This window comes from Vigna angularis, chromosome 3, assembly GCF_016808095.1.
Source record: "Vigna angularis cultivar LongXiaoDou No.4 chromosome 3, ASM1680809v1, whole genome shotgun sequence".
NCBI classification, from domain to species: Eukaryota; Viridiplantae; Streptophyta; class Magnoliopsida; order Fabales; family Fabaceae; genus Vigna; species Vigna angularis.
Genome location: NC_068972.1, coordinates 17407981 through 17427308, shown reverse-complemented (window position 1 = coordinate 17427308; position 19328 = coordinate 17407981). Strand labels below are relative to the sequence as shown.

The 19328-nt window shown below is 33.7% G+C and overlaps 3 protein-coding genes across 3 annotated transcripts; all 3 read right to left on the bottom strand.

The window, feature by feature from the left end:
• Nucleotides 1-3703: 3703 nt before the first annotated feature.
• Nucleotides 3704-7591, bottom strand: LOC108324110 (ATP-dependent Clp protease proteolytic subunit 5, chloroplastic). The gene is made up of 9 exons (XM_017556942.2): nt 7307-7591; nt 6670-6789; nt 6480-6594; nt 6299-6391; nt 6023-6068; nt 5827-5899; nt 4870-4904; nt 4657-4745; nt 3704-4134 (listed from the first exon to the last, which is right to left on the bottom strand). Exons 1-9 carry the CDS (start codon nt 7426-7428, stop codon nt 3913-3915), a joined length of 915 nt encoding a protein of 304 aa, XP_017412431.1. The 5' UTR covers nt 7429-7591; the 3' UTR covers nt 3704-3912.
• Nucleotides 7592-10206: 2615 nt separating this feature from the next.
• On the bottom strand, nt 10207-10776 carry LOC108325651 (uncharacterized). Its single transcript, XM_017558746.2, has one exon. It carries the CDS (start codon nt 10774-10776, stop codon nt 10207-10209), a length of 570 nt encoding a protein of 189 aa, XP_017414235.1.
• Nucleotides 10777-13172: 2396 nt separating this feature from the next.
• LOC108326281 (proline-rich receptor-like protein kinase PERK3) lies at nt 13173-18672 on the bottom strand. Its single transcript, XM_017559678.2, has 8 exons — nt 18262-18672; nt 17852-18178; nt 17128-17502; nt 15587-15796; nt 14509-14880; nt 14156-14399; nt 13924-14071; nt 13173-13827 (listed from the first exon to the last, which is right to left on the bottom strand). Exons 1-8 carry the CDS (start codon nt 18293-18295, stop codon nt 13450-13452), a joined length of 2088 nt encoding a protein of 695 aa, XP_017415167.1. The 5' UTR covers nt 18296-18672; the 3' UTR covers nt 13173-13449.
• Between the last annotated feature and the right edge of the window lie 656 nt (nt 18673-19328).

Below are 19328 nucleotides of genomic sequence, written 5' to 3'. Positions count from 1 at the left end.
GCTTTCTTTAACCTTCGATATGGATGATTAGATTGTAAAAATCGCCGATGACGCATATATACTGTCTTCCTTCCGTGTTTTAATTGTTGAGCTGCAGTGTTTTCTTCACATATAGGACATGCTTTATGACCCTTCACACTGTACCCCGACAAATTACCATAAGCTGGGAAGTCATTAATGGTGCAAAATAACATGGCATGCATCATGAAAGTTTCTGAAGCAAAGGCATCAAATATTTCAACCCCATCAACCCACAACAACTTCAAGTCTTCAACTAGTGGCCTTAGATAAACATCGATGTCATTTCCAGGCTGCTTTGGACCAGATATCAACATTGACAACATCATGTACTTTCTATTCATTTTTAAAAAGTACATTTGTTCAGAAAAAAATGGAGATATTAAATAATTTTTGTATTCAATCTCAAACGGGAATCTAAGGCTAATTCAAAACGAGAATATATCCAAACAAACAAATAATTACATATGCAACATACATCAAGTAAAAGGAAGCAAAGGACTATTAAAATCACCACAGAAAAATATCAATCAAATATATATATATATATATATATATATATATATATATATATATATATATATATATATATATATATACACACGTGTTGGCCTAAAGTCAAGTGCTTCATGACTCAAAACACAAGTTGTGGCCGGCATCTAGGTCAAGTGAACCTAATAACTTGGGTTTCTCTACTATCTTTTTATTTTAATTCTTCCAAAAGTAATTGATAGGTTTTTAGAATATTTTTTAGAATGGACTTTATTATTCAATTAAAGAATTAAATAAGTAAATTTATTATTTCAATTTATTATTGTCTCAAGATTAAGTTTGTTTAGATGTTTTCAATTTTCGTGTTAGCTTTTTAGTTGAAGTTAGAGATGTTTACTTTTTAACTCAATTACCATTATAGTTAAGATATTTTGGGTTATGAGTTGAATCTCAAGCATGGACTAACAAATGTATACATTTTTTTCCATTAGAATTCCACTAAACACCTTTTACAATTTGAGCAAAATCTAAGCTACCAAAGTCATGATTTTCTTCCAATTAACTCGTGCATTGGGACCTTTTCTTGTTTGTCTCGGATCACACACGCATACACACTGTTACAACATACACTTACATCATCGTTTCCTATTCATTCCAACACTCTTACAGCAGATAACAACAGTTTCAGATTGGGAAGCTTATAACGAATCCAAGCAAAAAGCAACAAGCAACAATCAGACATTCCTTTCTTCGTTCAAACGAATATCAATCGCCACAGACAAATTCTATGAAAAGGCTTTTAAAAACTTACCGTGGCAGCAAAGGACAACAGTAAAGGTAGCGGAGCGGCAGCGGACCGGCGGTGGAGCGGCGGGAACGATGGCGGAAGCAGCGCTTGGAAAGAACTCCTGTAGTTCGTGCAAGAAATAGCCACCCGACTTGGACAACGCTTCGCCGGAGACAATGGAGGCACGACGGTGGACGCACGGAGAAGACAACAATGGCGCCTTGGTGGTGGAGGCTCGCCCAGAAACGATGGTCGCAACGGAGAAGAGAAAGCACAGGGAGGTGTTGAAGAAGAACCGTAAACCCTTCTGTTTTACGGTAAAAATCAAACCAATACTGCCTCGGTTTTACAAATAACCGAGGCCTAAACAGCTTAAATAAATTTCAAAATGAACTTATAAGCTTCGGGTGGCATCCAAACAGAGGTAGTAGATGCTTTCGGCCTCGGTCCGGGGAAACCCGAAGCAATATATGTGGAAAAAATGAATGACACAGACATTTGTCAGATGAAAAGTCTGAACATGCAGACGTTTACGCCTCGGTTTACTGCTGTAACCGAGGTCAGATCCGCTTTAGGCATCGGTTCTGTGTTGACCCGAGGTGATATCTCCTTCACAAAAGACAGTCAGTCTGACTACGTGCAGAGGGTGGTTAATGGCAGATTGGTTTATGCCTCGGGTGGGTGAGCAACCGAGGTCATAGTCGTTTTCGGCACCGGTTTATGGGGGAGCCGAGGCAATAGCTCCTTGACGGGACGTTAGTCAATCTGACTGGTTGAGTGACAGAGGGGTTTATGCCACGGGTGGCCCAGTGAACCGAGGTAGTATCTGTTTTAGGCACCAGTTCCCCAACAACCGAAGCATATACGTTCCCTTTAATTACCAAAAAGCCACCGCGTTTTATTATGCTTCGGTTTTTAGAAAACCGAGGCATATTGGGCGCCTTTAAAAGTTGTTTTTTTACTAGTGAAAGGAACTTGCACCTGATATTCTTTTTAACATAAAAAAAAGTCACAAATGTCATGCTACAAAACAAAAACCACAATCATAGAAGTAAAAAGGCAACTTAAAAACATATCTCTTTACCACTTGTTCAACTAAATTCAATCTTATAACTCTTTTTAGGAACACATCTCAAACAAAGTTATCACATAATATAAATACACAAAATAGATTTATGCACATATTACAAAAGGCAAAAGCCCAATATATATACTTATTTTCTTAAACTCAAAATTGGAAAAGCTTATGTGAATCCCAAAAATTAAAACATGTACGTCAGGTAGCACATAAAAAATCGTATAGTAAAACCAACATACGAGTGGGATGAATGTCTTCCTGAAAATATCTTTGGAATTAGGCTAGTGCGTTCCGAAAAGTAAAATCCAGTTTGATGGGTGAGATGCAGGAATAAATTTGATGGGTGCAGAAAGAAACATCATATTTAATGTTATTTCCCTGAGAGTTTGGGCTTGAGTACTCATCCAAACCCAACCATTATAATTTTGGGTCCATTTTCAAGCCTAAAATGTAAATTGAAAAATCTTAAGGTCTGTTTGGCGTCATTATCTTCTGTGTTCGTCTTCAAAGAAAACAAGAAAGTATCGGAAGAACGTTTAGTTGATAATATTTTTTATAGAAAGGAACAAAATACATATTAGTTGATGACCTTCAAATATTAAATCGTATTACTGTTTCCGCTGTTTCCAAAGAATCCAAAGGAGCAGATCTTTATTTTTATCATCTAAATTTAAAAGTTATTACTTTTGAGCTCTTTTTGAACAAAAATTATACATGGCAATTTTTAATTGATTAGCGATATAACATAGGCATGTGTTGCTTAAACAAATTCTTAATATTTGTAAAATAAATATTATTCATCTATTTTGAAACGGATGATAAAGGTTAAAATAGAAACTTAAAATTTTGGAAGGTTGAAAATCAAAGACAAATCAAATTCAAAATGATTTTTTGTCAGAAAGCTTTTCTGGATAACAATTTTCAAACATGAATTACCAATTAAAAATTTCGATGGAAGCGCAGCGTCAAATTTAACTTTCATTTTTCTTTCTCACGGCTTGGGACAAAAGTTTTAATAATAAAACACTTTTAGAATAAGATTAAATACACCAATTTGGTTAGAATAGTGTTAACATGGATCAGTGAGTATTTCAAAATATATTATTGAAAATAATCAACACAATACAGAGTTAATTGGAAATAAGAACAATCTGCATTTGATATAATCAGAAGTTCATAAATTACAAAACTTTATTTATAAACAATTTAAGGTTAAACTAAAATGCAAAGCCTTTATGCAAAATTAATAACTGAGAGATGTAGCATATCGTTTCATTATTTAACGAAGCACGAAGCATGTCAGTATCAGATAATCACAGACGAAAGGGTGAAGGAAAAATTACATTCAGGATTCATTAATTAAAGAACCATCTGTGAGTATAAAATCTAAAGCAATAAATAGAAGTATGAATTTGACCTCATTTTGGTACAGGTACACAGATATCAACATCCGTTAAAAAGTTCAGTTGAACTCAGTAACCAAAAACATCTTACAGTTTAACCCTACCTCGGTAACTAAAGTGCAACAATGTGGTGCTCAAACACTGGCCCGATCTTTACCCTCTGCTGCAGCCTCTAATGGCTGGAGAGCTTTGAGAGGATTCATAATCACACCATCAATTAGTCCATAATCCTTGGCTTCTTTTGCACTCATAAAAAAGTCACGGTCTGTATCCTGGTTAATCTTCTCCAAACTTTGGCCGGTGTGATAGGAGAGATATCCATTCAGATTTGCCTTGTGATGCAGCATTTCATTAGCCTGAGAATTTACAATCATAATCAGTTATGTCCAACAAGATATTGTAGGAAAATTAGGAATATATGATGTGTACAAAATAGTAACAAATATGTAAGTTCTACACTTTCCTTTTGTAGTGTCATACACAGTATCACTTATTGCAACGGTGTTCACACTCACAACTAGTGGAACAGTTTGATTCAATACAATCTAAAAAAATGCTGGATAATTCCAAATATATAATAGTAGGAAATGGGATATAAATAGCAGGTTAGTAGTATAGGAAAGAAATCATAGTATCAGGGGTATGGAATATAATGTATGAATAGAGAAATTACTAAGCATATTTGTATACTTAAATTTAGGCTATTAGGAAACTCACTACGATATTAGGCATTCATCTTGATTTAAATTAATTCATTAAAGAGTTTAAGTACTATCCTAATATTTTAGTTTTCTATGATAGAAAATGTATATAAACTATTAGAAGTAAATCGGACATTTGTTCAATAAAAATTAAAAGGAGGAAAATGAGGTTTGTACCTGAATATCTATGTCAGTTTGGCCTCCTTGAGCACCACCAAGCGGTTGATGAATCATAATCCTTGAATTTGGCAAACTGTATCTCTTTCCTTCAGAGGTTTTGTAGAAAGGGATTTAAAGTTAGAAAGAAGCATTTTTTCACTTTTGGAGGAGTAGAGATGACACATTCATCAAGAGAAGGATACAATGATTTCAAGTTACAAGAATTATTACCAATGGTCCCAGCGCTAAGCAGAAAAGCTCCCATACTGCACATGAAAAGGTTTATATAAGTAAGAATGGGAACTAAATTTTCTTCAACAAGAAATGATAAATAACTGTAGTATATAATTGACTATCATTCACTTTTCATTCTCAAACTGTAAATATTGATGTGATTTTTAATTCTTGGGAGTGTTAAGAATATTTTTTCAGAGGCAAAAAGCCTAAAGACTTTCAATTCAACAGTTAATATTTATCTTCAACAGCACTACCAGTCCCATTTCACTATATGAAAGTAAGAGGGAAAATCACAGCTCCACCCCCTTTACTTTCGCAAAGGTATCGGGAACTAATATCATACTGGAAGATTGGATAAAACGGCTATAATATAACCAACCACATAGCAACTACCAACGGAGTAGATTTTTTCAAATGAAATGCAGCAGCCTTTAAATGCACACCATGATAGGGAAACTATTTGTTCTCAACATTGACAAATGACTAATCCTGAAGCCGGTGGAAACTCATTTGAAATATATCATTCCAAGATACAAGGCTGCACTAAACCAAAGAGTAAATGAGCAGATTGATATGCCTTATTTTATTTTTATTAATTGGCCTTACCAGGGTAGATATACAAGTCAATAGTGATAGGGAAAATACAAATTGGAAAAAGGATCAAGGGATCAACCATCCAAATTAAAGAAACACAGATAAAATTGTAATCTCGTGTTTTTAAAAACGTAAATTTACATGATACAGTGTGGCAGCCAAATATCTAATATAATTAACAATTAATCATCTTAATTCTCCATGTGTTTTCAGCATAAATAAATAAATCAGTCTGTTCTGCCAGCAGCATGCACCAAGAACAAATTGGGATAAAACTTTTAACTTTCTACTGGCGGTGATAATCAGTAACCTGTCAGCATTAGGGTAATATTGTCCGGAGAAAGAACAAAATGTTACCTAGCCGCTAATCCAACACAGACAGTAGACACATCAGGTCGAATGTGCCTCATTGTATCAAATATTGCCATACCTGAGGAAAGAAATAACAAAGGAAGCATTTAACATTTGAAATACACTAATATTCTTTTTGAAACCATGTGTAGATTGAATATAATAAAAACAATGCAATATAGAAGTTAACTCAAATAATTACCAGCTGTAACCGACCCTCCTGGAGAATTTACATACATGACAATATCCTGTTCAACATAATGAGAAAATTGGTAGTTGACTAAGTACGTGCACAACAAGATTGAGTTTATTACACAACAAAAATTACCAAAATACAAATTCAAGATAACAATAACAGCTGAATGAAGAAATACCAAACTATAATCATTTAACATCAGCTCAAAAATTCAACAGAAAACTTTTATATGGAGAAAGATTAAGAAGATACACCATGAGTTTTCAATGTCAAAGAACAAACCTTGTTAGGATCAACAGCATCTAGGTACAGGAGCTGAGCAACTATGATATTTGCCATATCGTCATCAACAGCTCCACCACAACGAATTATTCTCTAAATACCAAAACACATTATTAATACTAGCCAGATTAAACAGAAGTTGAATACTCGACCTCAAGTAACAAGAGTAAAAATTGCCTACATATTGGAAAAGCTGACTTATAACACTTTGGAAACGCTCCTGCACCATAGGAGGTGGCCCTTGTCCTTGTGCATAGGTGGGGAAATAAGGGGAAGATGGGACTTTCAAATCCCTCCTTCAAGAACACTATCCGAGTCAATAAATGAGGCTAAAACCTAAAACATAAAACTAATAACAGAACTAAATCTACCTTATGGACCAAATATCCTGACGTGAACTGCTCTCAGGTGTCCAAAATTGATCACCATACACTGCCTTCACAGCAGAATTTTTATTAATCTTTCTACCTTCCACCGATTTCCTTAGTTTCCTGCAAACCGCAGCAAGACTTCATCCCCTTAATAGACATAAAATATCCAGCATAACAGAGAATACTCTAGTCTCTTCCATGATAAATTGCCAATCTTTTTAAAAAGGGAAATTTAAGCACAGATAAAAGGTAGATAATAAAAATTCAAGCTTTAGCTATTAAAATTTTAAAAACCCTTCACAGCAGACCCACCCTAGATTAATCATTTTAAAACTCAGACAATTCAAATTCTATATTTATCAAACCATTTTTCAGTTCGAAACACAACCCAAAAGTGACCCAAAATCTCACTTTCACCCTTACCCATCAGCATAAAAATTTAGGGTCGTCTTCCACAAATCGGGTGTCCATAATTCTCTAAAATAACCAAATAAGCAAGCAATAAAATGTAACAAATCGAAAAACCACAAACTCGCATATTAGTCATCAAAATGTAAACTTTACGGCAATTGAGTGTTTAAAAACCACCGCAGTACATGGGGTGCCATAAACAAATTGATAAAGAAAAAAAAAATACCTGGAGAGGGTGGGGAAAGAAAGGTTGTGCGGAAGAGAAGAAGAAGAAGTGGGAGTGGAGGAAAGAAGAAGAGGGTTGAATCTGAGAGAGGAAGAGGGAGTGAAAAGGGACGTGTGAGCCATTGTTAATGGGTGGAGGAGAAGGAAGGTGCAATGGTATGAGAGTGTTTGTTTAATAATAAGAAGAAGAAGAAAGAATAGGGATAGCGGAGTTGAGTGTTGGGGCAAAACTTGTCGACAGTGAACTCAACCCAGCGTTTGTTAGTGTTGAAGGAAAGCCTCCCTGTATATGATAATCAGGTCAAAAATAAATAAAAGAATAAATAATAGATAATATTGTCATACACAAATATCTTATTCTATTTCGCAAGGTAATTTAGTAGGAAATAAACTACTAATTTAAAATATGTAATATAAAACAAGTTATTTGAATAAAAAATTATGACTGAATTTTTTAAAATATTTACTAACTTTTACAGTTTAGTTCGATAAGTTGAGATCTATACAAATTTTCAACCAAATTCACCTATTAAATTTTACGCATAATTTTAATTTTTTTTAATATATTTTACTATGTTTGCTTGATCTTGAATTATTTTTCTACAATTTTAATCCTTTGAGTTTTAATTATATAATTTTTTTTTGTTTCCTGGATATTTTTATGTAAATTTAATTCTTTATTTTTAGTTAGTGGTAATTTGTTTCATTTTTAGTTTTAAAAATATATTAAATCACTACTAAATTACATTTTCATAATATTATCATATTTTTGTTATTATTTTCAATAAAAGTCATTAGAGTAATGCTTTTTGTCCATTTTCATTAATTCATGTCTAAATAAACATAAAAATTATAGATGGATGATTAATAATTAAGAAATTAAATTTGCCTACAAATTAAGAAAGAAAAGTTTATGAATGATTAGAATTGTATTTATTTTCATAATATGTTTGGAGTGTATGATATTCTTTTTATTTGATTTGTTGGTGTGTCGGGTTCGAATTTTTTCACTTCGCTAATAAGTTAGTCGAGTTAGGTTGACTCACTAAGTGACTAATGTGTGGTGAGTTGGGTTATCCATTGGGTCGGGTTCGAATTTTTTCAGCTCGCTAATAAGTGAGTCGGGTTGGATTGGCTCACTAAGTAACCAATCCGTGGTGAGCGGGTCGGATCGAGCTGAGTTACCTGTTTTGATAGCTCTTAGTGATTGAGAATATGAGGAAAGAAATAATAAATATTTTTAAGTTTATAATTAAGTTTTGAATATAATCCATCTAAAAAATGATTTATAGGTTTAGAAAGTTAATATATCTATAAAAATATAAATAGTACAATTTGTCAAAATACAAATGATAAAGTATGTACAAAAATAGAGTTGTCTTTCTAAAAATATAAAGGATATGCAGAAATATGTAAAGTAGACTGGTTAAAATTACAAATTAATGTATCAATAGACTGTCTAATATGTATTGTTAAACTCGTCTAATTAGTACATTGACTAACTCGTTTAATATGTGATGTTAGACTTGTCTAATTTATATATGAACACACTTAACTAATGTGTATTATTAGACTTGTCTAATCAATATATGAACAAATTTGTCTAATGTATACGATAAAACTCATCTATTCAGAAAATGGATAGAGTCGTATAATCTCTAGACTTATCTAATGTTTTTTTTTGCTATATAATGTTTTGTTATAATTGTCTAGTCAATGTTTCTTTAATATATATTTTTGAATTTAACTAATAGTAATATAAATACATTAATAATATATTTTAAAAGAATTGGTTTGTTAGTTTTACCTTTTGTTTTGGTTTTACTAAAGCCTTGAACTCTACATTTTCAAGTTAAAAATAGTAAAAAGTTCATTAAAAAATATAAAACAAAATTTATAATATTAAGAAGTTATTATTACAAATATATATTTTAAACCTTTCAAATAAACTATTAAATACATTATCTTAACTTATTTTGTTATAAATATAATTATTTATCAATTTCTATATACATATAATTCATGCTAGTTTTTTAATAAATAATATCAGTTTAATTTTCACAAACTAAAAATACGAAAAATATTAAACAATTTATATTACAAATTGTAAAAAATAAAAAAATTTAACTTTATTAAATGATCAAATAATTACAAATTATAAAAGATAATATTAAGAATAAAAAATGAATTAATATTTTTAATATATGTTACTAATAATAAATACATTGAAAATACATTATAAAAAAATTAATAATAGTTACTGTGTGTCTAATGGCACACATTAATTTTCTATTTATTTAAAAATCATCTAATTTTTAAAATAAATTTTAGAGATGCATATCTTTAATTAAATTGATTAATAAAATAATTCAAACTTATATATTAAATAATATTATTTATGAAATAAAAGTAAAGTATATAAAATAATGAAGTAATTAAAAATTATATTAAGTGATGAAGTAGCTATATAAAAAAATTAATAGTTAAATATAAGTAATAGGTAAAAACATATAAAAGAAAGTATAGGGATAAGAAGTAACTTTTCTAGGATTTTTTTATATATTATAATATATATAATATTATTGCAAAAACCAATATATAAGAATGATAATTTGATGATATTTGAGTCTTGGGTGTATGTTAATTAAATGTATATACTGAAATTAGTTTAGGGAGAAAAGAGATAATTATATGTAGCGCGTTGAAGGAAATAAAAGTTATTGTAAAGGATTTTATTGATATGTTATCCAAAACTGGCAAACATACATGTAGGCAACCCTTGGTCGAACTCGATTTCGATCAGATTCATACAAATAACCCGTAAATATATATATATATAACCATTAACCCCTCAAACTCTCAAAAGAATGCATGCATGCATGTGTCATTCCTTCTCCGTGATTACACCTTGTGAGTGTTAACGATGGTGTCCAGGACGGTGACGCAATTGCCACTCAACTCGAAGAGCGTGGTGGCTTCCTGGCGGAAGGGCATTTCGACGCCGGGAGACTCGGTGTAAGCGTCGTCGCAGCTGGATTTGTAGGAAATCACGGCGCTCATTTTGTGATAAGCATCCGCCACGTTCATCTGAGCCACCAGATTCAGAGACTCCTTTATGCTGTCCAACATGTCATCGTACTGAGACTTGCAGATGTTGAGCGCGTCCAAAGCGTTCTTGGCGGTGGTGGGATCTTCCAGCTGCTTGGAGATGGAAGCAGCGATCTCGCTGGCCTTCTGGAGGGTGGCGTTGATCTCGCTCTCCAGTGCTTTGACGGGGTCGAAGGAACCAGATAGGAAGGGGGCGATGGTATCGACACATAGGGATGGGTTATCGGTGCCGCTGCAGAATTGTGTAAGCTCAGGGGGGACAGGTGCCGCTAGAAGTTGACGGGCGGAGACGGCGGTGGATAGGAGGAGGCAAGAGAGTGCTCCGATGAGGAGAAGGGTTTTGTTGAATCTGAAGTGATCCATTGTCTCTCCTCCTTAGAAACGCGTCTTCTTCTTAGAGTAGAGAAGAGAAACGTTTTGGAGGAGAGACAAAGGATCAAATCGAGTTGCATTTTGTTCCAGGTATGGACGGCCTTTTATACCTAACTTTGCCTTCTTCTCAACCACAACTTCATCAACAGAAAACCACCGGCTGACCCGGTAAAACTCACCTAAACGCGCTCTCCACCTTATGATTTTCGTATGGACCCTAAATTAAGGGCTGGAATAGTTATAATAGTAACATTAATTCAGCTTCGTTATAATAATAATGAGAATATTATAATGTCCATCTTAAACTCAAGAAATGTTTATATCGACCTTGTTTCAGTGTGTGCAAGTAATGAAAATTATTACAATATTATGCTATTATTTATATTTGACAGAGGGTGAAAATAATGAAAAAAAGCCACGATGAGGGTCGATTATTTACATTTTTGTAGTATATAAAAGTGGTAAGTCGATAAAAATTTAATTACGAAATTATAGAATTGAAGAAATTTTGTTCAAAACTTGACAAAACTTCAAAGACCTACTTAATAATATAAACTAGAACAAGATCGTTGGAGGCCACATTGATGTACCATTGAGAAAGAATAGGAGGCGTATTAATTATTTATCCTTCACATTTCGATAGGTTAGGAAAAAAATTCTGACTTATAAAGTAAAATAGTCCTAACTAGAGTGAACTTTTGTATTTATAAAAAAGAAATAAACTAGAAGATTAGTGAGAGATAGTGTTAAATGGGAAAAAAAATTGAATGTCAAATATCATTGTCCAATTGGTTATGTGCAAAGATGGAAATACCTCGATGAGAGAATATGTATGAGTTAAAGTTACACATGGGATAAAAATGATAAAATTAAATATTATATAACAAAAAATCTTGAGATTTTAAATTAAAAGTAAAAATGATAATTTAGTGAAGTAAAATATATCAATATCACACATATATAATATCTCTCTAATAAGCTCCTATGAAAAAATAAAAATAAACTCATCATTGATATCTCTTTTGAGTATTAAGAAAATAACATAAAGACATTATTTATATAACCAAATTATGCGTACATGCATGTTGTTAATATTAGATTATTTATTGATTATGTAGTTTAACATATATTATGCGCATGTTATTAATATTAGATTATTAATTGATTATGTAATTTAACATATAGATTATGCCTCCATCAATGATAAATTATGATTTGTTTTAAACTTGCTCATTCTACTTTTTAAATTATCAAATTATATTTTGAAATTGAGATTTAATACATTTGAAATATGGATCAAAAATATGAAATACAATTTAAAATATGTTTTATATTTGCAAATTTAACGTCCAGTTCTCATTTTTTTTCTATTTGCCAAACTAACGACTAGTTCTCATTTTGTTTCTATTTGCAATTCTTTTATTATACTTTAAGTTTTTTGAACGGTGTATGTATGTATAATTAACTTTTAAGTAATTTCTTAATATTATTTTTTAATTTTACAAAATAGTTATTTCATAATTAATCACCTTATATTACTTATTTATATATTTTTAAATCTTAATTAGGGTGACATAACTCAATTAAAAGATATAAAATTTTGAGTATTCAATGCACCAAAAATTTAATAACAACTCACATGAAAATAGACACATTTACGAGAGACTTGAAAATTAATTAAGCCTTTTTTTTAATACTTAAGTAGTATTTTAGTTTCAATAGTTAGAATATTTATTCAATCCGATCCCTTAAAAAATAAAAATTATCATCAATTCAACGATCAATATTTAAAAGGTTTGATGTGATGACATGTCACTCTAAAATGTCTTCTCCCTCTCCAATCCTCTTTTCTCTAGTGACACAACCTCACTCAAGCTCCCTTCCGCCGATGTAGTGTCACACATGAGCAACAACACTGTCACGCATGCTGCCAACACCCCTGTAGTAGAGCTCCATCTCCCTGTCGTGCCTGAAGGAGAAAAGCGTTCCCCATCATACCCTGGCCCAGTCTCTCCTCCAGACTCCTAGCCACTCCGATGAACATAATAGGAGAATAGTGTTTGAAGAACTTGATCCAATTAATTCGCACTAGGACACTCCGAGCAATGACAAATTTCCTTAAAAGCTCGAAAAGATGAGGCCAGAGTCATTCTCTGTCTTATTCTCAACAAAAGGTAACAATTTGATTGATATTTGATGATTCTAACTCAAACTATGTCACAGGCGTTGAAGCGGAAGGAGGTGGGGGTGGGGAGATTATGGCGATTAAGGCTGGGAGAAGAATTGTGATCACCTTCTAAAACAATATTAACACTAATTTAAGCTTCATGGGATCGATACTACGCCATCTTTTTTACCCTCGTTGAGTATGATTATCACAGTGAAGCTATGCGGATATATATATTTATAATTAAAAAGGCTTTTGATGCCAGTCTGTAAAAACAAACTAGATTACACATATATACAAAATTCATCCACACGTGAAAACACTGTCTCGTAGGGGAGGAAAGGATGGCAGTTTACCCAGGAGGATGGTAAAAGCGACCACGGAAGAATCCTCTCCAATCAGCAACAACACCCGGAAATCTCCATTCACTCCTCAAAAATCATGGTGTGAAAACCTTGGGGTACACATTCTTGGTTAGCTTGTTCTTCCAAGCATTTTCATCGTCCTTCGTGAAGATCTTCCGAGAAAACAGCCGTCCTTGAAATGTTGTCATGGTCAAAGGCACTTAGACCAGAGTAAGGACCCGAAGAAAACATTGAAGATGTCCCATCCGACTCATAGGTGGTAGAAGACTGTCTCATGTTGGGCCGTGTAATGGATGAGGCTAACACAGGATCATGACTTTCTGTGATCCGCTGCACCATTTTAAGTGACTGTACCACTTCACCCATTGTAGGTCGCTGGCTTGCTTCGGGAGCAACACAGGCTGCAGCAATAGTGCAAACACGTACAAAATCTTCTTTTGGATACCTTCCCCCAAGCCTTGGATCAGCAAGTTCTTCCAACCGATCCTTGTCTCTAAGAATAGGTCTTGCCTGAAAGGGATAACCACGTAATTATTGTATAATCAACATAAAACTCCAAATGAAAATTTTGAACTCAACAAGGGAATGCCAAGGTATGAATCTAACCCAAGTAACAAGGTTCTCTTGTCCAGTTGGCTGTGACATATCCACTGGTTTCCTTCCAGTCAACAGTTCCAGCAAGACAACCCCATAACTATAAACGTCGCTTTTAACAAGAAGATGTCCAGTCATAGCATACTCAGGAGCTACATACCTACATAAAAGTTTGATTTCATCTTAAAACTAAATTAAATGAAAATGATTAGTATAATACAAGAAAGAATAGACTGAGACTAACCCAAATGTGCCCATGACTCGAGTAGATAAATAATTGGCCCTGCCTTCAGGCGCCTGTTTAGCTAGACCAAAATCTGCAACTTTTGCATGAAAGTTGTTCTCAAGTAATATGTTGGATGCCTTGAAATCTCTGTGTATAACACAGGGCTGTGAATCTTCGTGCAGGTATGCAAGTCCTCTTGCAGCATCAAGGGCAATCTTCATTCTAGTGTCCCAATCCAAAGGGCAATTTATTCCCAGGGGACCTAGGACAAGTCGGCCAATTTCAATTAAGCATAATATATAGTTTTAGAAACAACACCATTGTAGAAAACATGTACAAGACTACAAAGACGATACGAGAAGTTATATTACCATGAAGCCAGGCCTCTAAACTTCCATTCGGAACAAGCTCATAGCAAAGTAGATTTTGTGATGCGTCACGATTACTATAGTATCCCACTAGTTTTACAAGGTTACGATGATGCAGCCGACTAAGCATCTCAACCTCAACCAAAAATTCTTTGTCACCCTGTTGCCCTCCACTAGTAAGCCTCTTAATTGCAACAGCAGTTCCATCATTCAAGACACCTTTAAAAACTCTACCAAAACCTCCTTCTCCGAGTACGCTTGCTAATTCAAAATTATTGGTAGCTTCTTTCAGTTCTTCATAAGCAATAAAGCGTGTACTGGTTGGATGGGGAAGAGACCCAACAGCTGGCACTGTGCTTTCAGTCCTTGGCTTTTCTGTAGAAAAGAGAGCAAACTTAGTAGCAAACCTAGAAGACAAAAGACTAACACGAAAATAATGAACAGATAAGAGTGCCATAAGTTCCTGTATTTTCTCTTCAGTCTGAGTTCATCAATGGACATCTGATTTCTCCAGAAATACTAAGTATATAAGTTGAACCACAAGCATTTCTATCTTTTAATATCTGAAAAAGTAAACTCATGTTGGGTTGAAATCCTAAATTTAAGTATCTCAATAAGGTAAAATGTGGCCTTCGCTATTTTCCTCCAAACAGACTTATAACTATGTGAAAAATTGGCAACCTTCACTGCTCCAACAGCATAGATATTCTTGCTTCAGTTGAAAAAATTATAAACTATATTAATTTTCACAATCAATGATCACAATTTACAATATACACAGCCATATTGAATTCCAATGAATATTTTGTCGTGAAACTAATAAACCACTCTGAAAATACTCATAATGAACAATTGCAATTAATAAGCTCGGGGAACTTCTTCTGTCCTTATTTCTGCGTCATGAGAAAAATTTTGTTTGAGGGAACCCAGGTTGCCCTCTTCTAGTTGATATACTTATTGCCTTTACAACATCCAAATATAAAAAGGACACCAAGCATAATCAGTACCAGCTTTTAACTTTAATATGCTGTTATAGGAATGAAAAAAAGAAAAATAACACGTTAGAAATAGAAATATTTACCAGTTTCCATGGGAGGTGTTTTTGCTTTTGGCCTCATCGTACATAAGCAAAGTGTAAGTACACATACAATGGAAATGAAGAGTACGCCAGTCACAATTCCAAGAATAAGAGGCAAGTTTGAATGCTTTCCCCTGTAAGAAGTACTCGATAATGTGGTTGGAGGTGCTTTCCTGTGAGGAGCTCTCTTAGGTGATGTAGCAATTGTAGGAGCTGCATTAGAACCCAAATATATGTTATCATATTATATTATACATATAATGCACTGATTTCATTATTAACACATCCTTGAAGGCCCCCACGAAGAGGCGGTTGTTTGAAGTTCCTCTTCCAAAGGAGTAAATTCAGAAACCACAAAAAATCTGGTTTCACAATAGACTAGTTGAGTACATCCTCTAGAGCAATGAGAGACCAGAGAAAGAACATTGGACAATTTACTACAAAATTAGTTATAACTCATTGAAATTATACAAATATGTGGCAACAAGCCAACGAGAAAGACTAACACATGCATTGAAGTGTAGTAGTTGTGGAATCACAGATGCAAACTCTGGGATTTGGGTTTGGTTCAACTCAATTTTGGTTTCATCTATAGTCAATAGGGATCTCTTAGAGCGCACTACCTAGGATTGTACATCTAAAGCATCAATATTAAAAGACTTTGTTTATAGTGGGAAAGCCAAAGGGACAATTAGTTGTATTGTATCTATAGTTAATAGGGATCGTAGCATACCCTCCTCATGCATAGGATTAGACATCTAAAGCATGGATATTCTTTTATACTAGGAAAGCCAAAGAGGCAACAAGTATTTTAGACAGTTGAGGGTTGGCCGATACAAAATCTGTGATAAGTCATCTTAAATTTTGGCTAGGTCTAATTCCACCCCCAAAACTAATTTATGACGTGAAGATAGTCCAAATCTTAGAAACCCTAAGTCATATATATCTATAATTGATATGGGATCCTAACACAAACCACAAGCAAGCAGAGCTAAACAGTTCGATGTTATGACTTAGAAGCAATATACAAGGAACTATCTTAATTAACATTTCACAAATTTGGATAACACTTTCATAAGTATCAAAGTTACATGATTTATATTTATTGGTACATGTAGGAGAGCTAATGTCTACTAGAGATATAACCAAATTTTGGTATATAAAAGGATGGAGACCGTACTTTGTAAACTAATTTTGTGAGGCATATAGTTAAACTTAAAGTTCAATTTCTAAGATAATATTAGAGTCTATCCTAACAAAATTTGTTAGGTCCGTGTCACTTGTTATCAATGTATTATTCCTTAGAGCATCAAAATATCTCTCTTCTTTCCTTACCACTTAGCAAAAACATTAAAAAAAGGATGTGAAATTAAAACAGTTAAATGGAAGTAGTCAAGACAGTAAGATTTACATATTTTAAAAAGTTCCAAATTAACATTATATGTGGCTGTTTTTATACAACAATGTTTCACTGTGTTAGTTCCAATTATCAACAACAGTAAAGTATAATGATTTGTAATGACATGTTCAATGATTTTAGATACCTTGAGAAGGAGGTGGAGCTTTAAACCAGGTTATATTGAGGACACTGTAGTTGCCCACATATCTGCTGTCTAGTTGAACCTTATGCAATGAGAGCGACGAATTTATTTTAGCGGCTTCACTGGCGGAGAAACTGATCCCTTTATTTGGAGTGATATCCATCGATATATTCAATGTCGACAAGCTCAGTAGGTAAAATTTAATAATTTCAATTTGGGTAGTGTTCAGCTCAAGTTGGGTGGCCAAATCATCGAGAAAAACAACATTCCAGTCAGGGTTTAGAGAGACATTCAAAAGAAGCAAGTCTAGCTTTATGGGATAAGCACATTGGCAAATCTCACTGCCTCGTTTCCACACCATGTCATGTCTGCAACAATCTGTTCGTGTTTTATAATAAAATTAATCGAGCAATTACAAGTTTAAAAAACACAATCCAACCAACAGACAGTGGCACTAAAAAACGAATTTCAAGTGAACTCCCATTTAGCCCCTAAATTTGTGAGAGCAGTCAGAAGAATCAGAAAATAATCAATTTAAAAATATTTGAAACAAAAATTCTCATCATTTTAGTCTCTGGAATATACAACTCACTATCATTAGTTTCTAAATTTTATAACTTGCGATAATTATAGCTCCTAACAGAGATTCCGTGACAGCACTTTCCAAGTTCAGGACTAAAATGAGGGTTAACTTAACTCCATTAGAAAACAATTTTGCTCGAATTACCGGAAACAAAAGGGGACAGTGGTGGTTGAGCGAGAGCAGGAATTGCATCGGCAATGGGATGCACAGGGGCAATATTCTTAAACGCAGAACCCGGAGGTTCTAATTGTACTCTTCCTTTGGTGAAATTGGCACGTGATGGGATTGGTGCAGGCAAATGCTTCAACCCAAAAGCATTTGCCAGTAGTGGCAGATCACCATCAACCACAGGTGGAAGAGCAGCTGGAGATAAAGAAGGTGTTTGCTGTTGCAGGGTTCTACCACATTCACCATACTCAACCACAAACCACACCGTGCAAGATAACAACCCAAGCAACGATTTAAACCCACCTGCATTATTTGCCAAATGTCAAACAGACCCAACCTAACAAAAAAAAATCAAGCTTGGTCTGCACACGAAAACCTATCATTACCGATTGAAGAGGTGGAACCGGCGACCAGCGACATCGGCGATGCCGGGAACGGTTCAGATCAGATCTACGGGGTTGCGATAAAATCAACGGTGGAAATTGAGCTGGGGGAGTGAAGTGGGACTCCGAGTGAAGAAGGTGTGCATGACTGAGCTGAATCGGAGGTGTCACCGTTACCGGTTACTCACGGTTACTTGCCGGTGGCCTGACGGAGAAGGTTTTGGGTTTGGGGGAAAAAATGGGTGTGGGTGAACGACGGTGTTATTTTGTGTGGATTTTTGGTGTGGAAGGGGTTAATTAATTGTTTTGGGTCCCTCAAAGGTGGTGGCCACCGTTAACGGAAAAAGAATGACATTAACGGTAAACTAACGGTAAGAAGTTATAAGGACAGGTAGCTCTCTTGAAACACTACATAAGTGCAGTGATAAGACGCCTCGTCACGTCTCTTCTATATCTTTCCACGCTGAGGAGGTTTTTTTTTTCGCAGAAATATTATTAAAAAAAGTTTTAAGAATATTGGTAAGTTTATTCTCTGAGTATTAGTTGACAATTGCTTCTTCTTTTTTAACTAATTCAAAAAACATTTTTTTGTTTTTCAACATTTACAAAATATGAAATTTGATAAACAACGCCTTTAAAACACTATTTTCATTAACTAAAATAATTGTTAAATTAAACGAAATCTTTAGTGTGTTAGAATTTCAACCTTAATTAACATGTTCAAATGATTTAAGTGAAAAATATTGTCGAGTTCAAACAATATAAAACAAGAAACATAAATAAATAATAATGTTAGGTTTTAATTAAAAGAATCTTTGTTTTGTTTCTATTTTGCAGTTGTGTTTTTATTTTATAGGAAGAATAAGAAGAACACTAAAATATATGACATATTATGAATCTGGGAAATGATTGTATAAAGAATAAAATTTAAACAACTAATTGGAAGTTTGATGTATGCAATACTTACTACACTGGATCTAATGTATACAATGAGCTTAATAATCAAATTTATGACCAGTAATACTATGGAACATTGGCTTACAACAAAGAGAGTTATGATATGTAAAAGG

Bases quoted from the DNA above. Each gene is read 5' to 3' on its own strand.
- LOC108324110 (XM_017556942.2), bottom strand. From the start codon at position 7,428: ATGGCTCACACGTCCCTTTTCACTCCCTCTTCCTCTCTCAGATTCAAC. The intron at 6,595-6,669 runs GTAGATTTAGTT...GTGTTCTTGAAG, and splicing joins CAGGATATTTGGTCCATAAG to GAGGGATTTGAAAGTCCCAT. The intron at 6,069-6,298 runs GTTTGTTCTTTG...TATGTTGAACAG, and splicing joins ATGCTGTTGATCCTAACAAG to GATATTGTCATGTATGTAAA.
- LOC108325651 (XM_017558746.2), bottom strand. From the start codon at position 10,776: ATGGATCACTTCAGATTCAACAAAACCCTTCTCCTCATCGGAGCACTC.
- LOC108326281 (XM_017559678.2), bottom strand. From the start codon at position 18,295: ATGTCGCTGGTCGCCGGTTCCACCTCTTCAATCG. The intron at 18,179-18,261 runs GTAATGATAGGT...CAAATAATGCAG, and splicing joins CGGTTCCACCTCTTCAATCG to GTGGGTTTAAATCGTTGCTT. The intron at 15,797-17,127 runs GTATCTAAAATC...GTTCTAATGCAG, and splicing joins AGCTCCACCTCCTTCTCAAG to CTCCTACAATTGCTACATCA.